This window comes from Pelmatolapia mariae, linkage group LG15 (genome assembly GCF_036321145.2).
Source record: "Pelmatolapia mariae isolate MD_Pm_ZW linkage group LG15, Pm_UMD_F_2, whole genome shotgun sequence".
NCBI classification, from domain to species: Eukaryota; Metazoa; Chordata; class Actinopteri; order Cichliformes; family Cichlidae; genus Pelmatolapia; species Pelmatolapia mariae.
The window spans coordinates 13,307,308-13,325,156 of NC_086240.1; the positions used below are offsets into that span (position 1 = coordinate 13,307,308).

At 40.4% G+C, this 17,849-nt stretch overlaps 1 protein-coding gene across 1 annotated transcript in view; it reads right to left on the reverse strand.

Annotated features, from left to right (window-relative positions):
* Positions 1-6,694: 6,694 nt before the first annotated feature.
* Positions 6,695-17,849, reverse strand: part of adgb (androglobin) — a 39,085-nt gene continuing 27,930 nt past the window's right edge. Inside the window, exons 26-37 of the mRNA XM_063496094.1 lie at positions 17,759-17,849; positions 17,313-17,466; positions 16,943-17,130; positions 16,208-16,374; positions 15,225-15,352; positions 13,750-13,861; positions 11,623-11,777; positions 10,665-10,820; positions 10,440-10,524; positions 10,251-10,353; positions 7,334-7,517; positions 6,695-7,196 (exon numbers count right to left, since the gene is read on the reverse strand). The exon at positions 17,759-17,849 is cut by the window's right edge and continues 41 nt beyond it. Of these exons, the coding sequence (XP_063352164.1) occupies positions 6,993-7,196; positions 7,334-7,517; positions 10,251-10,353; positions 10,440-10,524; positions 10,665-10,820; positions 11,623-11,777; positions 13,750-13,861; positions 15,225-15,352; positions 16,208-16,374; positions 16,943-17,130; positions 17,313-17,466; positions 17,759-17,849 (1,727 nt within the window). The 3' untranslated portion in view covers positions 6,695-6,992. The remainder of the gene's footprint in view (positions 7,197-7,333; positions 7,518-10,250; positions 10,354-10,439; positions 10,525-10,664; positions 10,821-11,622; positions 11,778-13,749; positions 13,862-15,224; positions 15,353-16,207; positions 16,375-16,942; positions 17,131-17,312; positions 17,467-17,758) is intronic.

Sequence of the window (17,849 nt, forward strand, 5' to 3'; positions counted from 1 at the left end):
AGGTTATCGATGACTCCCTTGCACAGCCGGCCCCCATTGGTTCAGCTCTAATCAATTCACACTTTATCATTCACACTTTATCATGACCGTGGCTGTGTCGCTGAGGTGCTGTGTCCTCTTTATCCACACATTAATAAAGAGAGTGTATGTCAGGAGGGAATTATAACCTGACGTGTTCAAATAAATTTAAAAAATCCAAAGCTCAGAAGAGCTAATAAGTGCCAAAAGCGGATTCTGAAGAAAGTTACATTTCCTTTCCTTGAGGAGTACAGTTGTGTGGCGGTGAGCCGTCTTAACGGGGGGACTCCTCTCATCTTGTAGCCTCCGATGGTAAATTAAGCTGCGCAATTATCCCCCGTGATTGGCAAAGGGTATTGCACAATCCAATAAAGTGGGATGAAACTCAGACTCCTGTTTTATTGGCAACCTGACACCTCTCGGCTTTGCTGTGTAAACTGCGTGCGCCTTGCTGAATTAATGAAAACTTCTCAGACACGAGGCAATTAGGTGGCGATTCAAGCAGTCACTGTGATGCTATTTAAGGAAATTGTGTGTATCCTTTCATCAGACTGTCTATAGATTATGTCTCATCAACACTTTAACTAAGGCAGCGCTTTGAAATGTCGAACATGATTAGTGCTGCACTACGCAGACGTGTAGCTCCAGACCATGCGTGTATGTGGTACGCAAACAAAGAACCGCATCTTGGCCGAATGTTTGAAATAAACGCTAGGTAAACAGATCAGCTGCACTCTCACAATCACACTGACTTCTCTATAATAACTGTAGACATGTACAACTTTGAAACACAACAGTGCCCAAAGGAGTTCCCACATATCAGCAGTAGTTAGTATAAGTGTCAGGAAATATAGTTGGGACCTAAATCGCAGAGGGCAGCTAAGATACCAAAGCAAACCTTGACGAAAAGTAGGTGTGGACATTCGCATGTACACCTACACACCTAATCCTTTGATTCGCTCTACTGTAACCTGTCAACACAAGCCACTGCTTTGAATGGTGACTAGTCTATCTCTGCTGTCACTGTCAAATCTTCAAGTACACACAGATGGACCACGGACAGTTTATCCAATCTGCCTCAACCTGCAGTTCCACAGCCTTGATTAAATATTGACTTGGTGTGACCTTCAAAAAAGAATAGACTAATCTTTAAAAAGTATTAACTGGGAGTGCAGGGAGGACCTTCCAGACATTGATAAGTAAGGACCATAGGGAAATAACGAGGATACAATTAGAAAGCTAATCTGTGTCATTTACAATAGAACACATTATTACCTACGATTTCCCTCCACAGGTCTCTTGTCACCTAAATCTGATGACGGCTACTGTTTTTCTCCAGTGATGATGACCTTGTGTTCAGTGTTTTATTCGCCCCCTACACCTAAAGAAGAATGCTGAAGTGAAGTGTTGCAGTTTCTTTTTTTTTCTAAGAAATTCTAGCAACCAATTATTTGATTTTCACATTCCCCCTTGGCAGAAAAGAGAGACATCATTGTTGGAGAGTTGGCCATAGAAGAGCGAAAAGAGTGAAGCCAAAGCAAGGTGAGAAGAATGAGGCTGCAAACAGGTCAGCAGTTTTGTGTCTGCAAGTCTGTGGTTCCATCCAGCCTCCAGCACTGGCTATAGATTGTGAACAGTGTGTGTGTGTGTGTGTGGAGTGCAGGTTTTATTCCTGCTGTGGGGACCTAAATCTGTTTACACACTCACATTATAGATGTATATCCCCAATGGAGTCCAAAACAGCAAATTCTGTTAATATAAATTGTCAAATTTTTATGTTATTTAAGGTTTAAAAAGGTGGAAGTTATTGATGTTGGAGTAAGTGAAGAGTAAATGACTGTAATGATCTAATGTCAAGGATTCAGAGCTGCCCTTGTGTGTGCATTAGAGAGAATTACAAGGGGGGAGTGAGGCTACTGCAGTATTACATTGGCACTAATCTGTGAGCCCTAACCTTTTGCCCTTCAGTGATATCTTTCTGTCAACATAAGGCTTGGCCCGATGCTCTTTGTCATCTGAAATGTGGCTTAGTCATAACAGCACAGGCTTCTCCTTGTGAAGCCTTGCTCCTCTATCTTTTATCAGCAAGGCAGGCTCTGAGTGTGAAACTCTAGAGATGTTCAATCCCACAGGAGGAGGGCAACAACAACTAAACAATACTCCAGCAAGTTGGGTCAATAAGCTAAAAGGACCCTGTGTGCACCCCTGTGTAAGCTGGAAGTGTATATTTGTGTCTGGGTGTGCTTATTTGTGTATCAAAAAAAAAACAACTTGTGTGCACCAAGGCAACAGTAACCAAATGAACATAAGGCACTTGACGACCTGTAGTGCACATTGTGCAGTGTTGTGATCCTGTGCAGGGTTTGCATCTTCTCTGTGAGCCTGTGTGGGATTCCTCTGTGCTCTCTGGCTGCCTCACACGGTCCAAAGACATGCACCTTAGGTTTATTGGTGACTCTAAATTGGCTGTGGATGCAGAGAGATAAAGTTTATCAAATAAAGCACTGTATGAATGTATGGTTAAATGTTGCTTGTAGTCTTAATTCCTTTAAGCGGTCTAAATGCCAGTCCATTGCATTCCATTGCATATCCTCTGCACACATTACAAGTTCATAGACTGACAGAAAAATAAGTATATTAGCAGGAACTACATAAGGCTGATTAGCATCATCTTAGACCTTATGTAGTGTTTTCCAGTGAATGAAAGGTCAGTTATAAAAACATTTTAAGAGGCTGCTTAAGTATGAGTGCTGCAGTCTGTGTTGGTGTGTTGAGATTGAATGCTGGAAGAATAATATTTTGCCCGATCCCAACCAAGGTTTGTTCTAAACTATTATCAGACTTGTACCATCTGAGATGCTAAAAATAGACATAGCCTCCTGTTCTATCAGGTTAGTCTGGTGTGGGTTTATCACCACCACTAACACCAAGCTGGAAGATGTGGACTTGCACTCCATTAATTTTGGTACTAACCGTCAGTTAGCCAGATATTTTCACCCACAACAGAGGGGAGGAAACCAGACAGTGCAGTTTGGATGAGCCAAAGCCCAGCTGCAATTCTGTTGCCAGTTGCATCGAGTACAGCTGCTTTTGGTAGCCATGAAAAAGCTTCCTGTACAATTCTGATAGGAGGATTTGGAGGTAGTCCTCCTCCTTTATTATTCCATCCACTTTGTGCACTGTACCATTACCACTGACAGGAAAACAGCTGCAGAGTATCATACTAGCACATGCTTGACAGTTGAAACAGTGTTCCTAGGTTTGAAAGCCTCACCTTTATTCCTCCAAACACATTTTCTCATTGTGAACAAAAAGCTCAATCTTTGTCTTGTCTCACCATAAAGCTTTTCCATGTGGGTAGCTCCAACTTTCAGTTGAGCTTGAAGGTGCTGATTTTGGAGCAGGGTCTTCTTTATTGTTCCGCAGCCTCTGGTCAATGGTGATCTAAAAGTCTCTACACTGTGGACAGTGACACTCGTAGAAATGCCTTCATAAGACCTTCCCAACTTGTGTAAATCTTTAATTCTCCCCTATAACTTCTCCTCTCAAACAAATCCTTTTTATTCTGGCAAAGAGAAACTACCAGTCGTAGTAAATCACCTATCTCCCCCCACCACACTCCCTGCTGGTGGCTGATGCCCTCAACCGCCAGTGCGTTGGTGTCCTGGGCTGGACGCTCAGGTATGCACCGGCTCATTCTCAGTGGCTGCTTGGCAGATCCAGGCGCCCGTGGCTCGTCGGGCCCCTTCCGGGTGTTGGGGGCCCTCGGGCCTCTGGGCCCGGGGCTTGGTCCACTCTGGCGCGGGTAGATGCCAGCGGAGCCCGATGGCTCGTCACTGCGGCCCCCTCTGGCTTCTGCACTGTGGTTCCTGGGTGATCCCACGTCTGGGGCTCTCTTCAGCTCGTTCCAGGAGGGTGGCACGGTTGCCCCTCCAATGGTTCTCCTTGGGCTCTCACGCTCTGGGGTCCTCTGGATGTCTGGGGCCTGGATCTCCTCCATGCATGCTTCAGGCCCTGGGGGGCGGGGCTATGTCTTCTCTCACTGTCCCTCTTCCCCTCTGATTTTCTTTTCCTCCCTTCCCTAAATAAAATAAAATAAAATAAAATAAAAATAACAAAGGTCAATCAAATCAATGGACCAATACGACAAAGCCATGATGATCCACTTGGTAAAGTAAATCCGTTGGGCATCTCACTTGGCCTTCAGACAAAAATTCTGATTGCTAAAGAACCAAACGGGACAGGCAAAAAACAAACAAACACTCAAACAAAAAAAACCAAAACAATAGACCACGGCCATGTAGAACCTTCAGTACCACTTATTATTATCACATTCATGCCCATGATGAGTCTACATAAACTTTAGGTAGGCCTTATTTTGTCATTTGAAGACTGTGAAATGCTTACCCTATAAAATGGTAAATTTAATGGATTTACTGCTCTACAAGATGTTGATAAAAACAGATTAGTAGTTTTTCCATTGTGGGCTATGGTCACTAGAAATAGTAAGTTTGGTAAAGAGTTTTTTTCTAAAGAAAAAAAGAGGGGGGGGGGGGGGGGGGGGGGCAACCAGGTAAAGACAGGACATCTTGCAAGTGCAAGATGCCCTTTTTGTCATTCATAAAACAACAGCAAAGAAATTGATTAAGGTATTGTTGAATTATTACCTCTGAAATGGAAAGTGAATTAAAATACCACCACTTCCACATCACTTGGGGAATCTGTATTTAGTTCATTTCATTACCGCTCAATATAGGTCCATTTAAGAATCAAATATTTTCTTATTACTTGTGGAAGTCACACACCCATTCTCTCTCTCCCTTCTCTCTTACACACACACACACACTCATATACAATGGCTGTCTGTCCCCTTGGTTTCAAGGTTACTTTAGAGTTCCCCTGTTGCTCACAACACATTTGCATCAAACCACCAGCTGCCAATTAACAAACCGCCTCTCTGTTAATACACACACGTCACTGTCAATTAGAGTCATGGGTGATCTCTCTAACAACAGAATAATACAACACACATACACTGACAGACAACCGCTGTATCACAAGCACCCTGCAGGGAGAGCGAAGTCGGCTTTAGATGTATGGAAACTGTCAAATAACAGCTAATGCTTTAGAAGGGAAAAAAATGAATCGGGCAAGTGAGAATGGTGCAACAGTGCAAGAGGGAATGTTCTGTTCCAGGATCGAGGCTTTCAGGATTAGCTTTGTCATGCTGTTGCAAGAGTAGAAACAGTCATTGGTTAAATGAACCCTGACAGAGTGAACAGACACACAAAACACGGCATGAGATGTACACATAAAATAGCATGGCAGTAACACTGTGCTCAAGGCATATTTGTGGAATATTAGATAGATTTGTAGTCTGTATACATGTTTGACTATACACACAAATGAATTCAACTAAAGTGTTATGTGTATGCTGAATCTGCCTAATTTAGCTCCATAACAGGGACTCATTTTTTGCAAAGAGGAATTTTATGCCATAAGTTTTCAGCAGCACTGTACAAAAGCCTCAGAAGAGGAGCAAACTGCTGCAGGACACACATACTACACAAGCAGGAACATATAATTCTTCTCCTCCTGCTATCTGGTCCACACACAAACATGCACGCAGTCTAAAATGTGCACGTATACATGCGCAGCATAATGATAATTTCCTCCATGCAGCAGCTAAAACATTGAACTATTTATTATTGTCAATCTTGAGACAGCACAGTGCAGGCATGGTAATGAGAATTTATTAATGTCCACTAGATGGCACCCTCTTCCTTTTCATTTCCAATTTAACTTTTCATTTTTCAGCTGATCAGCCGACTCTGAGGTGCACAGAACTACATGCATGCTAAATACTAAACTAAGATAAAGGGCACTTTACCATATTAGATTTATTTGACCACAGAAAAGCAAAACAAAACACCGGCAGCATTCTGAGTCTGTGCATTCACTTAGCTTTGATGTTAATCAATCGTTGCCATGTGGCAGTAAAGATCTGCCACCTACCTGTGTTACATTTTGTTATGTGCTTGACTTTGTCTTGGTCTTGCACAATGTGACTGTATCAGCAAGAATATATCAATCAACCGATCAATCAGTACCACTCAGCTTGTGGGGCGGTTGACTGTACCCACTATGCATTGAGTCGTACGGTCAATATAGTGACCTTCAAGAAAACTAAAGATTGGGGGAATATAATCAGAGATATTGGGCATCAGAAGGTCCCAGCCATACATTGCAAGTGAGACTGGCTTATCCGTGAAGCCAAAGGAGGCAAAAGGAAGATCCTTGCAAGCCATGTTTGAATATTAAGTGGTTAAATAGTTTTGTTTTGTTTTGTTTTTTTTAATTCAAAATTAAGTTTAATTACTCAGTACAGAAACTATCACTCAAAAGGAATCCTCAATGTGAACTTCAAGTTTTTTTTATTTATAATTTAAACTAAAAACTAGTTTTGCCATTAAAAAAACAAATCCTTCAGACCTCCAATTCAGTTTTAAGGTTAGCTCTACGATATTTTTACAGTTTCAGCAAAAGAATTTGAAACGTGTTTTATTCTTGTGTAGAGCAAAGAGAAAACATGAACAGTGAACATTCACTTTAGATTCAAATGAATAAAAACTACAAATCCTGCTTTTATAGCTATTAATGAACAGTATAGGTAAAGAACACATTAAATATCTTATGGGATATGATCTAAATATTATAATCGTGTGAACATCTTTGTTAGACTACTATCAAACTAGAACATTTAATAAACACTATAGTTAGAGCAACTAGTCATTTCAAAGTTAAAGGTGTAGTGAAAAGGCGAACGCACTGAATCGTGAACAAATAAACTTCCCATCTGATGTTGTTTCGTAAGGCGCACGTAAACAATGCTGGGACACAATGACGATAATTCAGTGTGACTACTGAGATGTCTACTGAGGAGAATTGAGACTGGATGTTAGTGCCAATGACTATCATTTCTTCTTGCCAGCTTTCTTGGCTTGCTTGTTGGGTGGCTGTGCGGAAGCAGAGGTGAAGGCTGCTTTCTCCAGAGCTGCCGACTGGACGTCCTCCAGAGCTTGTTTCTCTTCTTGTTCCTTTTTGATGCTCGCTCGATGACGGCTATTAAATGCTTCGCACGCATTGTGAAAGTTCTTACAGCGCTGCTCAAAGGCTGCCTGGAGACAAGAGAAATGGCAGAGAGAAAGTAGTTAAAGAATTACAGGGAAAGGCAGCTGACTCCTTTTCACTTTGATAGTCACAGTGGCTCATTTCTTTCTGTTTCATTACATTCTTCTGCCTCTCTGTCACTGACCTGCATGTTTTGATACATCTCCAGCTGACATCTCATTAGCTCCTTCCTGTTGAACGCCTCCTGTTTTCTGCACTCCAACACATGCTCTCGGACCAACCGGTAAGTCTGGATCTTTTCAGTGCGCTCCCTCTGCTGGGCCTCTTCTATGTGCGAGTCCATCACCACTGGAGAATCCTTTTGGTGTCTACATGTGTGCACAAGACCTAAATGTATACGGTGTGCACAGCATTTTTCTGTCACATGAACTTATACCCATCTAATGAGAATGAATAGAAATCTGAAGATATGTTCAAGTACTTTCTACTATAGCACAGTGTCATTACATGCACTGTAGCTACTGTGTCAGGATCAGGTGTTAAACAAATTTTTGGAGAGGGAAACTGAGGATATAGACACGCCTGTGTGTACACAAGTGTGAATCTTGATGTGCCTGCCTGACACCCTTTAATAAACTTAACACATCTCTTTCTCTGCTCATATTGCAGGCCAGTGTCGACAGCCACCATTAGCTGGACACACGTGTTGGCACGCACATGTGCACGCGCACGCTCACAGCAGGAGAGGATGGAGAGGTGATGGGAGAGGGGCACATCTCATTGGAGTAACGAGCTCATAGTGTCCCTGAAATAGCTCTCTAATTAAAAGACCCAAATATCATCTCATTTATCCTGGAGAGGGATGGACAGAGGGAGAGATGGAGGAAGGGAACAAGAGATGGTGTCAGGGAGAGTAATGGGAAACCCAGGGGGGACTGTGGAGGGAGATTCTTCCCTTTAAAACTCTTACTCTGACAACACAGTCACATACAGGACATAGACCAATTTGGAAAGCCATTGGCTGGTCTGTTGGCTTAGCCTTTGGTGCTCAACGTGGAATTTGGGGGGGATTATGGTGAAACAGTTTCCTTACTATACTCGATCAGTTTACACTGTACAGTATGTATCTATATGCAACCAAGGTTAAGTGAAATGTGATTGGTCAATTGCTAAGCGACTTATACGAAAACCAAAAAGCCCTTTCCCTATTGATGCTCAAAATTAAGTGCAAATAGTTGTTTACGATGGTTACACATAGATGGGCAGCAAACTCATAGTTGCTTGTAATCCTAGATGTGTATTGATATCAACGATATTTAAAAATTAATCTCTTGGTAATCGTCATGAATTGCAGGTTAAAGGACCCAAATGTATACTCTGGAGGCAGAGGGATAAAACAGAAGGTGAGCCTTTGTTTCACAGTTCAAACTAACAATGAAAACTAGAAACCCAAACTCTAAATTAGCCCAGCAGATCACAGAGAGAAAACACAAGGGGAAGTTAACACTAAGACAGAATTATTTATACACATGGGGAGAGCAGGCAAGGAAAGACAGCTGAGGAAAACTAGACACAGTTGTACACAATCAAGACAATGAGGTGGGGGGAAAAGTGAAACAGGAAATAACTAAGAGTCACTAATCACAAACAGACTCCATAAACAGTAACTAGAACTCAAATGCAACAAGAACAAGAAAAAGGCATGAGTGCAAAAAGCACAAATCAACCAAACATAAAACCCCTGAAGATGACGAAGAACTCGAAATTCTAAGTTAAGGACACAGGGAAGGTTAATTAACGCAGAATATAAGGAGGAAAAATATGCTAACTAGCCTTTAAAGGAAACCAGAATAACATTAGAGTAGAAATCAGAACCAAAGATTAACCCACACAATAATCCCAGCCTCAAAATATAGAAATCAGGACCTAAAATATAAACAACAAAAATGTAGCTGCAGTAAAAACTCTGTGACTGTTACTGTCAGTCCTTCAGTAACTGATGTCAGTAGTGGAGCTGCTGTATTGTCATTCTGAGGGCTGAGGCACATTTAGCTGTGCTGTTAGAAACTGAAGTCAGCTATATAAGAGGAGGAATGGCAGGCTCACAAATGTTACATTTGTGTATATTTTTAATGCATGAACATCAGTCTGTAAATCCAAATCTTTAGAGATTTCAAAACAATAAACTACTTACTGTTTTTGCTGTGTCATGTACTAATCACCCCGATGTTCAGAGTACCCACTCAAATCAAGTTACTATCAAACACTAGAATATGAATGATTAAGTGCAAAGCTATCAATTCATCCATATTCCTAACTATTTATCCTATTTAGGGCTGTGGGATAGAATTTAGAATCACCAGTTAACCTGAGATGCATGTCTTTGGTCTATGGGGGGAAGTCCAAGTACCCAGAATAAACCCAGACAGCCAAAGGGAGAATTTAAAAAGATAAAGAAGAAATAAACAGCAAAATAATATAATGCTTATTATGTAAATAATTTCATTACATTCTTAAAAATGAAAGGTACAGCTTAAAAAACATTATGCCAGTAGCCGTACTAAATAGCATCCACCTTATCTCCATACATTACACACACTGCTGTGGCTTGAAGTCCTTGCATTGCCCTTTCAGGCCCTGTTAAGTATACAATGTAACACTGCTGTTCACACTGGACCAATGAGAGCAAAGGTCATAAAGACAGGAAATTACTAACAATGTTCTGCAGATATTGTATGAACCAATCTGTTCCTGAGAACAAGAACACCGACATATTCACCAACACACACACAAACACACACATGCAAACACACACAAAAATGCCCTAATGCCATAAAGCCTTCCAGCTCTTAATTCAGGTCCACAAATCTACATTAGGTAACTAGACTGCATCCTGCATATTAGCCACAGGACCTCAACAGGGGGAGGAAAATGCAAGCATCTGTTTTAAAATACAATGAGATGATGTAACTTTCTTTGTTGGCTGTGTGTCATTTTCCATCTATATCTTCTAAGCTTGCATGCTGGAACAAGCTGAACAATCAAATAGATAGTGAAAGAGTGAAAAGGGACAGAGACGGAAAAGTATAGCAGTGGAGAACCTGGTTAAGTGACTGTAGTCCATGTGCGGAAAGGAGCAGGGGGTGTCAGTCAACTTCTGATTGGATGCACTCTGAGAGATGTCTTGACCAGGTCTTGAAGCATCTATAGAAGTACCAATAGGACAAGCTCACATTACCATACACCATATGAGTTCACATAAATATGTTTCCATTTTTAAAGATTCATACCAGGATCTTTGTTTTCCTCTGTAGCAGCATCACCACACTCTTTTTGCTGCACTTGTTTAAGAAAATGGAGACGAGACTGAAAAGCCTAAAAGCAAGACATAGTAAATCATTCTGTCTGTAGCGTATGTTTCAGTGTAGCCCACTTAAAAAAAATAAAAAATAAATAAATTAGAGTACATTATATATTCCAAAAGAAGACAGAATATATTGAATTAAAAGGGTTACCTTGGCAGAGCGTCCCGGCTCGGCCATTTCCCATGCTTTTTTAATGGCTTTAATCTGGTCTATTCTTTCTGCGTCTCTCTTAACGTCGATGCCTTTTGCTTTGCTGTTGTCCATGACAACACGTAGCATCCAGTTTGGTTTAGTTAGGTCAAGGCTCTGCACAGACATTTGCACACATGTGCAAAGAACCCACAGAAAAAAATAACACGTGCTGAGACACACAAACACTAGAGCGGAAGGTTGGTTTGCTAAAGTACGCATGTCTACTTCAAACTTAGTTTTTTTGCCTTTGTTTTACACAACATATAACTTTTAGTTTACTTGGAGATCGCTTAGTGTCTTTTCTTCATTAAAGTTGCGCTTACCATCAAATTTTAAATGAAAAACGAAGGAGGTCAGTATTATAAAACCTTTTAAATGTCACTGTGCTTAATGTGTGAATTTAATGTGTGGCACAGCTTTGAACAAAATGCTGCTATTATGTGGATCATAGGTTTATTGAGTGGTTCTGACTGATGAACCAAGTTCTTATCTGAGACTATTATTCACACTCACCATGCAGATTGTGTTATTATGCATGGTGAGTGTGTTTCAGACATCCTGTATACAGGCAGGCCAGAGATTTAGTTCACCCTGATATGCATTGCCTAGCGTTTCATAGCTGGATGAACATCTTTGGAGAGACATGAACTACACCGTCAAAACAAATGCCTCCATCCTGTACTCCTCAAACTACAACAAGACCTCTGTGACATATCTTAGCACCTTCTCTTAACTTAAAAGTCGCTGTGAAAAATACATTTAGGTAAACATGGCCTTCAATCTGAGTGGGTGACTGTATAAACCGGTATATACATGTGAATGCATGCATATACCTTTCTATAAGCGCTTTTATATTTCTACTCCTTATGTGCAGTTGACAGACTTGCAGAGTTGTGGCGTTTTGTCTTTCCTGTACCATACTGTAGTAATACATTACCGTTTCGTTAGCGGCAGCTGACTTCCCCTTGTCTCCTTTGGTTTTGCGCTGGGTTTTGGTTGCATCAGGCTTGTGGCCGTCACGATTTGGTGTGCTAGTGGTAGATGAACGCTTTACATCCTCAAGCTTATTTACTGCATTATGAAGCAGAGATTAAGAACATTAACATTTTCTGTTGTCTTCTAAAAAAATCTGCTGTGCATTTAGCTTCATAAATACTGTAACTACGGTGTCCACTTTACATTAGATCTAGATTTAAGTTATTTAATGTTCTTATTGGGAAATGTTAAAATTTTAGATTTTTTAAATATTTTTTCTAATGTGAAATGTTAGAATGCTTCAGTTTTGAATGCATGCCATGTCTACAGATATTCAAGAGAATCAGATATTCACATTCTACTTAAACAATTAAAGATGGGGACTGCCACACAAACAGTGCAGGTGCTGTGCGGCTGAACGTATGCTAGATGGCACTGTTGCACTTTAAAAACTGAGTCAGATTCAATCCCCAGCTTAGATGAAGTATTAACTATGAGTCTCACTTCTCTGATATAAAGGCGTAATAATCCATCATTTAGCTGACACCCTGCCATTCTGCCTGAAGAGCTTTGGTGAATACTCAATGACTTACTCCTATCTCAAGACATAAAAAAAAATCAATGCTAAAACTGGATGTAAATATCAATCTGTGCTGTTGTAATTTATCCCAAAAGGATCCTGAAAACTGATTTAAGTTGGACATGCTTGAAGAAATTGTAAGAAAAGACTGTTGTGTGTTCTCATGGTAACGCTGCAAAGAACTGAGGCTGACTCCTCGAACAGTAGGACTTTAGGCAAATATGTGAAAATGTGCATGCATTCAAAAACATAAGCAGTGCAGCTTTTGTGTTAACTACAGATTGTTAAACAGCTTGTTAAAGAGGTTTCAAGGCTTGGCGTGCCATGTAGTGTGTGCGTATCCATGTAGCATGCAGGGAGCATGATCAAGGGCAGAGGCTCACCACTGAGACAGTAAAACTGGATGAAATTAATTCACTTTCCTGCTGAGATATTTCCCAGGACACCAGGGGGCAAGAGCCAGCTTCATTTGACATCCCACTGACCCATTTTCATAAGCTTAGGGAAAACATAGACGGTTTTGTATGGACACTGGCATATAGATAGATATGTGGGCTATTGTGAGCATAAACTGGCAAAAAAAATCTTAACATGCAGGAAAAACAATATTTAAAAAGACAGAAAAACACTGTCTATTTATGGCAGTCTCAAATGACAGTGTTCATTTTACACACTGACACGCAGACACACACACCCAAACACACATGTCACCTGTAGATTTCATATCATGTGAATGGAATAACTGAATGGTTAAGTACGGGAAACATCGGCATCAGCTCCGGAGAAAACACAACGGGAATTCGGTGATAGCAAGCTTGCTTTCCTCTCCAGGCATTCATGCACGCTCTCCCCATGCAGCAACCCGTTCAAATCAGCATCGACAGATGCTGCGATTATTTCATCCCCTTCAATTTTTTATTTTTTTTAAGAAGCTTCAACCAATTTCAAAGACGTGATTTTTCAATTGATCCAATTTGTATAGCATGATTAAAGGCAGAGAACCAAGAGCTGGTGGCAGAGGACGGGATTACTGCCACAGCCAGCGACCACTGGGCACAAGAAATCACACTCTGTGATCTGCAAAAGCAGCTGCATTCATTTGGCTTTCATTAGAGTTGTGATTACAGGCCCATGGCAAGTGGAAGCAAAGAATAAACTGTGCCTGTCTTGGCCCCTGACACTGCCTACTGAGTATCACTCACATTTCAGACTGAACACAAAATAAACTGTGCGAAAACAAACATTAAGGGCTTAGTAGAAAATCCATTCAGAACCAAGTGCTTAAATGCTGACAAAGTTTTGATGGAATAATAAAAATGAACTGCTTTATGGCCCATTACAGTCCTATCTGTGAGAAGATTCATGGCACTATAGTGAACAATCCAATCATATGTGTATGTTTTCCAGGAAAAAGATGCAAACAGGGTTTCTTTCCTGGCTGTCCCCTTGCAAACCGATGTGGTAATAATAAATGCCTTGAGTATGTACCTCTTGTCTCATTGTTCTCCAAGTCTTTGACTGAACAGGCAAAAGCCAACTGGGATTCACTCAGATTCCAGGTCTTATAAAGCACCTCTGCCTGCACCACGTACTTGTGAACCTGTGAAACATGGATGAACAATGTATAACACCTGCATCAGAGTACAATATAACGCATTACACACATACAAAAAAAGGCATATACGACATGATTTATGCAGGAATCAAAACTATGAACTAAAGCCAACACAACCTGATAATATACTATAAACATCTGCATCAGTGTTCATGACACAGGGAGACAAAAAAGACCTAGAACCCACTTTGCTGCTGTGGTAAACAATTAAAGTGCATGTTCACCACAAAAACTGAGTGAAGGCAGAGGGCTGGTTAGCCAAGGTTATCTCACGTAACACCCACGTCCATCACGCTGAACAGAAAGGACAGAATTCAGACAAAATTCCAAGAAGTAAATCAAGCGTATAAAGAAACAGAAAAAGCACTACAAAAAATAAAAGTGGCATATATTTATTTTTTTCCCCATTCACTTACATATATCTTTGAGTCCCCCCCCCCCAACTCACCCTACACAAGTCTTTACAATTATTCCACCATTACAATGCATCATTGTGTGTGTTGTGAGTCCCTGTGGCAAACAACGCCACCCTATTCACTCACCCTCTGCTTTAAGTCTTTATCTGCTCTAAGCTCTAATCAATAGCTGCTATCAGTGTCATCCGACATTATCTGTCTTAGTGCTACTGACTCACTGTGTTCCCAAAAAAAGATTTAAAAACACACATGGCGTATCAGAAGCAAACGTCTTAACAGGTCTGTAAAAATATATGTTTTTGTAGCCTTAATTCACTGCTTTAACTGCGGCATTAACTGTGTGTATTTGTGAGAATTTGCTGTGTGTATTTGTGAGTATTTGCTGAGGAAAAGCGATTATTATTCACCAGATGTATCACTGTAAAAAAAAATCACCACAGAAAAGAATGAATAATAATAATAACAATGAATAACAATAACTATTTTTCATTTTCCACTGTATGCGTGTGCATGTGAATATGTGATGATACACACCTACAGAGCATAACATATGCTTTTGCAACCCTTAAACTAAGACAACAGGTGTGTTAGATGGGGGGGTCTTCAGACATTACAGTGAGTCATAAATCATGCACAAATCATGGCTCCCTGACAAGCACTGATAAGTCAGACAGTAAAAAAAAAAACACCCCTCCAGTTTCTGCTGCTCTCCTCTTCTTGTCAAATTGTGTCTCTGAGAATGTGAGTGTGGGTGAGACTAAATTTGCGTGTGTGTGTGCTTACAGGCGTAATCTGGCAGAAAAAAATGATATCAACAGGCAGCAAGCACGTGGGTGAGAGAGACAGAGAGGGAAAGTGAGATGCCCATGAAAGTGAGAATAGTTAAGTGTTTGAGCAATAGCAGATACCACGCAGACAGTTGTCAGTGATACCATAGTCTCTGTGGGAGGCTGGTACTGGTCAGATGAGGAGATAGATTTTTTAACTGCGCTGTCTTCCTCATCTTTTTGCTGGAGAGTGTTCTCCGAAGGAGACTGCTCCTGTTTCTTTTCTTCTGTGTCTGTAACAGAAAGAGAAATCTATTAACGCTGATAAAAGACAAGAATAATGAATATACTAGGAAATATTTTATAAACACTCTAGCATCTGGTCCAAATAAGTGCAAAATTCTAAAGCTCTTCTCCTATTATTTTAACATTTAAAATTAACTCTGAATAACAGGTAGAGTTCCAGCATATTAAGAACGCTTGCTTGTGCTTTCCGAAGTGGTTCAAGGGCGGTTTTGTGTACAATTTGGTTTTAAAATGAGCATACAACAGCAGAGCTTTCTCTCAGCATATGAGAGAACAAAAAGTGCCACATTTAAAATGTTTTCTGCAAAACGAAAATCATACTCAAAAGGTCGGGAGGAACATGGAACTCTTTTAAGAAGGATTTTGTAGAAATTGCTGGCCAGCTGTGGATTGTTGGACAGCTAGAAGATGAAAAGAAAAATGAAATAAAAGAGTAGGAGGAAAGATAATCCTCTTTTTTTTAAGTACAGCATATGTTTAAAAAAACCCAAACCCTATTAATATTAGCAGTGTTGACTGCTGAATCCGTTAGCATACCACCTTCCTCATAAATTTGACGTGTCTTGTGTGTGATGCATTTGCCTTGTATATTCGTGAAACACTACAAATGTTACTGTAAGCAGAATAAAGATTCAGGTTTGCTGTTGGCAGACTGCAGTAGCTCTCACCAACTAAAACTGCAAGGTGGAATTTCAAGAACTACTGAACAACTACGGTCACAAAAAGTTACTGAAAGAAACAGTAAAACTGTGAGACAATTAACTTGGTTTCATATGTCGAGTGTTAAATTATGAAACACAGATCATCGCAAGCTTTGGTTACTGCACCTAATGACACCTCACCTTTGTTCTCCAGGAAGAAAAAAACAGGAATCACCACATGGCCCTTCCCGGTTTTGCCAGCTACTTGTTTCTCATGGTCCAGAATGGATAGACGTATCAATACATCTGGGTGGGAAGTCTGAAGCTGAACGGTTGCTACAGTGTCTGTTGTTACATGTACTCTGTAACTATAAAACATTTCACATTATATCTCCAAAAGTTGAATCTGTTCATCTGGACGTAGCGTTTTGTGGGAGAAACGTTTCGTCACTCATCCAAGTGACTTCTTCAGTCTCAGCTGACTGCAGGTTTCCCCAAACCTTATAAACAGTACATTTGCATAATGACTGAAACCAGCCCACTGAAGGAACAATGGGCTGTGAGGTCAGTTCCTTAATCATAATTATGCAAATTCCCATGACCATTGATCAACAATCACTGACCAAAACCCACTGATCAAAGAACACTGATCAATGGCCATGAGTACCATTCACAGAGAGTTGGGGAATGGCTGCAATCACAGCATTGATGATGTCAGCTGAGACTGAAGAAGTCACTTGGATGAGTGACGAAACGTTTCTCCCACAAAACGCTACGTCCAGATGAACAGATTCAACTTTTGGAGATTTACTTTCCTGGATGATTGAGAATGCATCAAGACATTTCACATTATAGCATTAAATTCTCAGAGTATCCCTGCTTTTTCCATTTTATTAACATTAAAAAACAACACTGTATGCCATATAATTCTCTTACCGACAAATGAGATTTTTGTTATTTGGAATGTAATAATCCCGGAATTCCTCTACTGAGAATTCACTAACTGGAGTGTCACGGGACAGCTTTGGAAGTGGTTCCTTTGAGCCGATCAAGCACATCCTCCACTTTGCACCAGAAGGGGGTAATTCAGGTGTGATAGCTTCCGCTACAAAGGTATAACCAAGCTGGGCCAAGGGATAGAAAGTTCATCATAAAATTATAATTTTATTTCAGAAGGGAGGTATATTGGAAAGAAAATATCAATACCAAATACTATAATAAAGAGTTTTAAAATGATTTTTCTATATATAATACTAAAAAAGTTCAAAAAAGCACCACACAAAAAATTCATATTATATCCACACACCTTATTGGGTTGATAGACATGGGGTGCTACTCTGTTGAAGACCATGTTTACCTCCTCTCCTGTGTCATTATTTATGACGTGCAGGAGACAATTAGGGATTGGAGAGTAGACCTTTGGTATCACCAGCATCTCCTCAGAAACCAGGAAAATCTCTCTGTGAACCAGTAAAAAAGATAAGCCGATAATATATCAAATTCTGCTACTTGGTACTGTTAGTAATGAGAAATATTTTTCTAAACTTTGTTTAGCTTTATCAGCATAAATCGGCTTTAAGCAGAGACATTATCAAAGGAAGAGACATGTCAATTCTAAAGAGAAATTTATGAGCAACACCAAAGATAGCACGGCTAGGTAGCAAGGTTATAAGAGGACATCATGCATTTCCACCAGGGTTTTCCAAGACAGCCTAGGAATTCTCTTTCACTGAGCTTACAATGTTCTCTGACCTAAAGACCAAGACCCATGAGTTGGCTGTGTCTGGAAGAGAGACAGTGTAATCAGCAAAGGCGATTTTAGTCGATTCATCTCGTAGACATG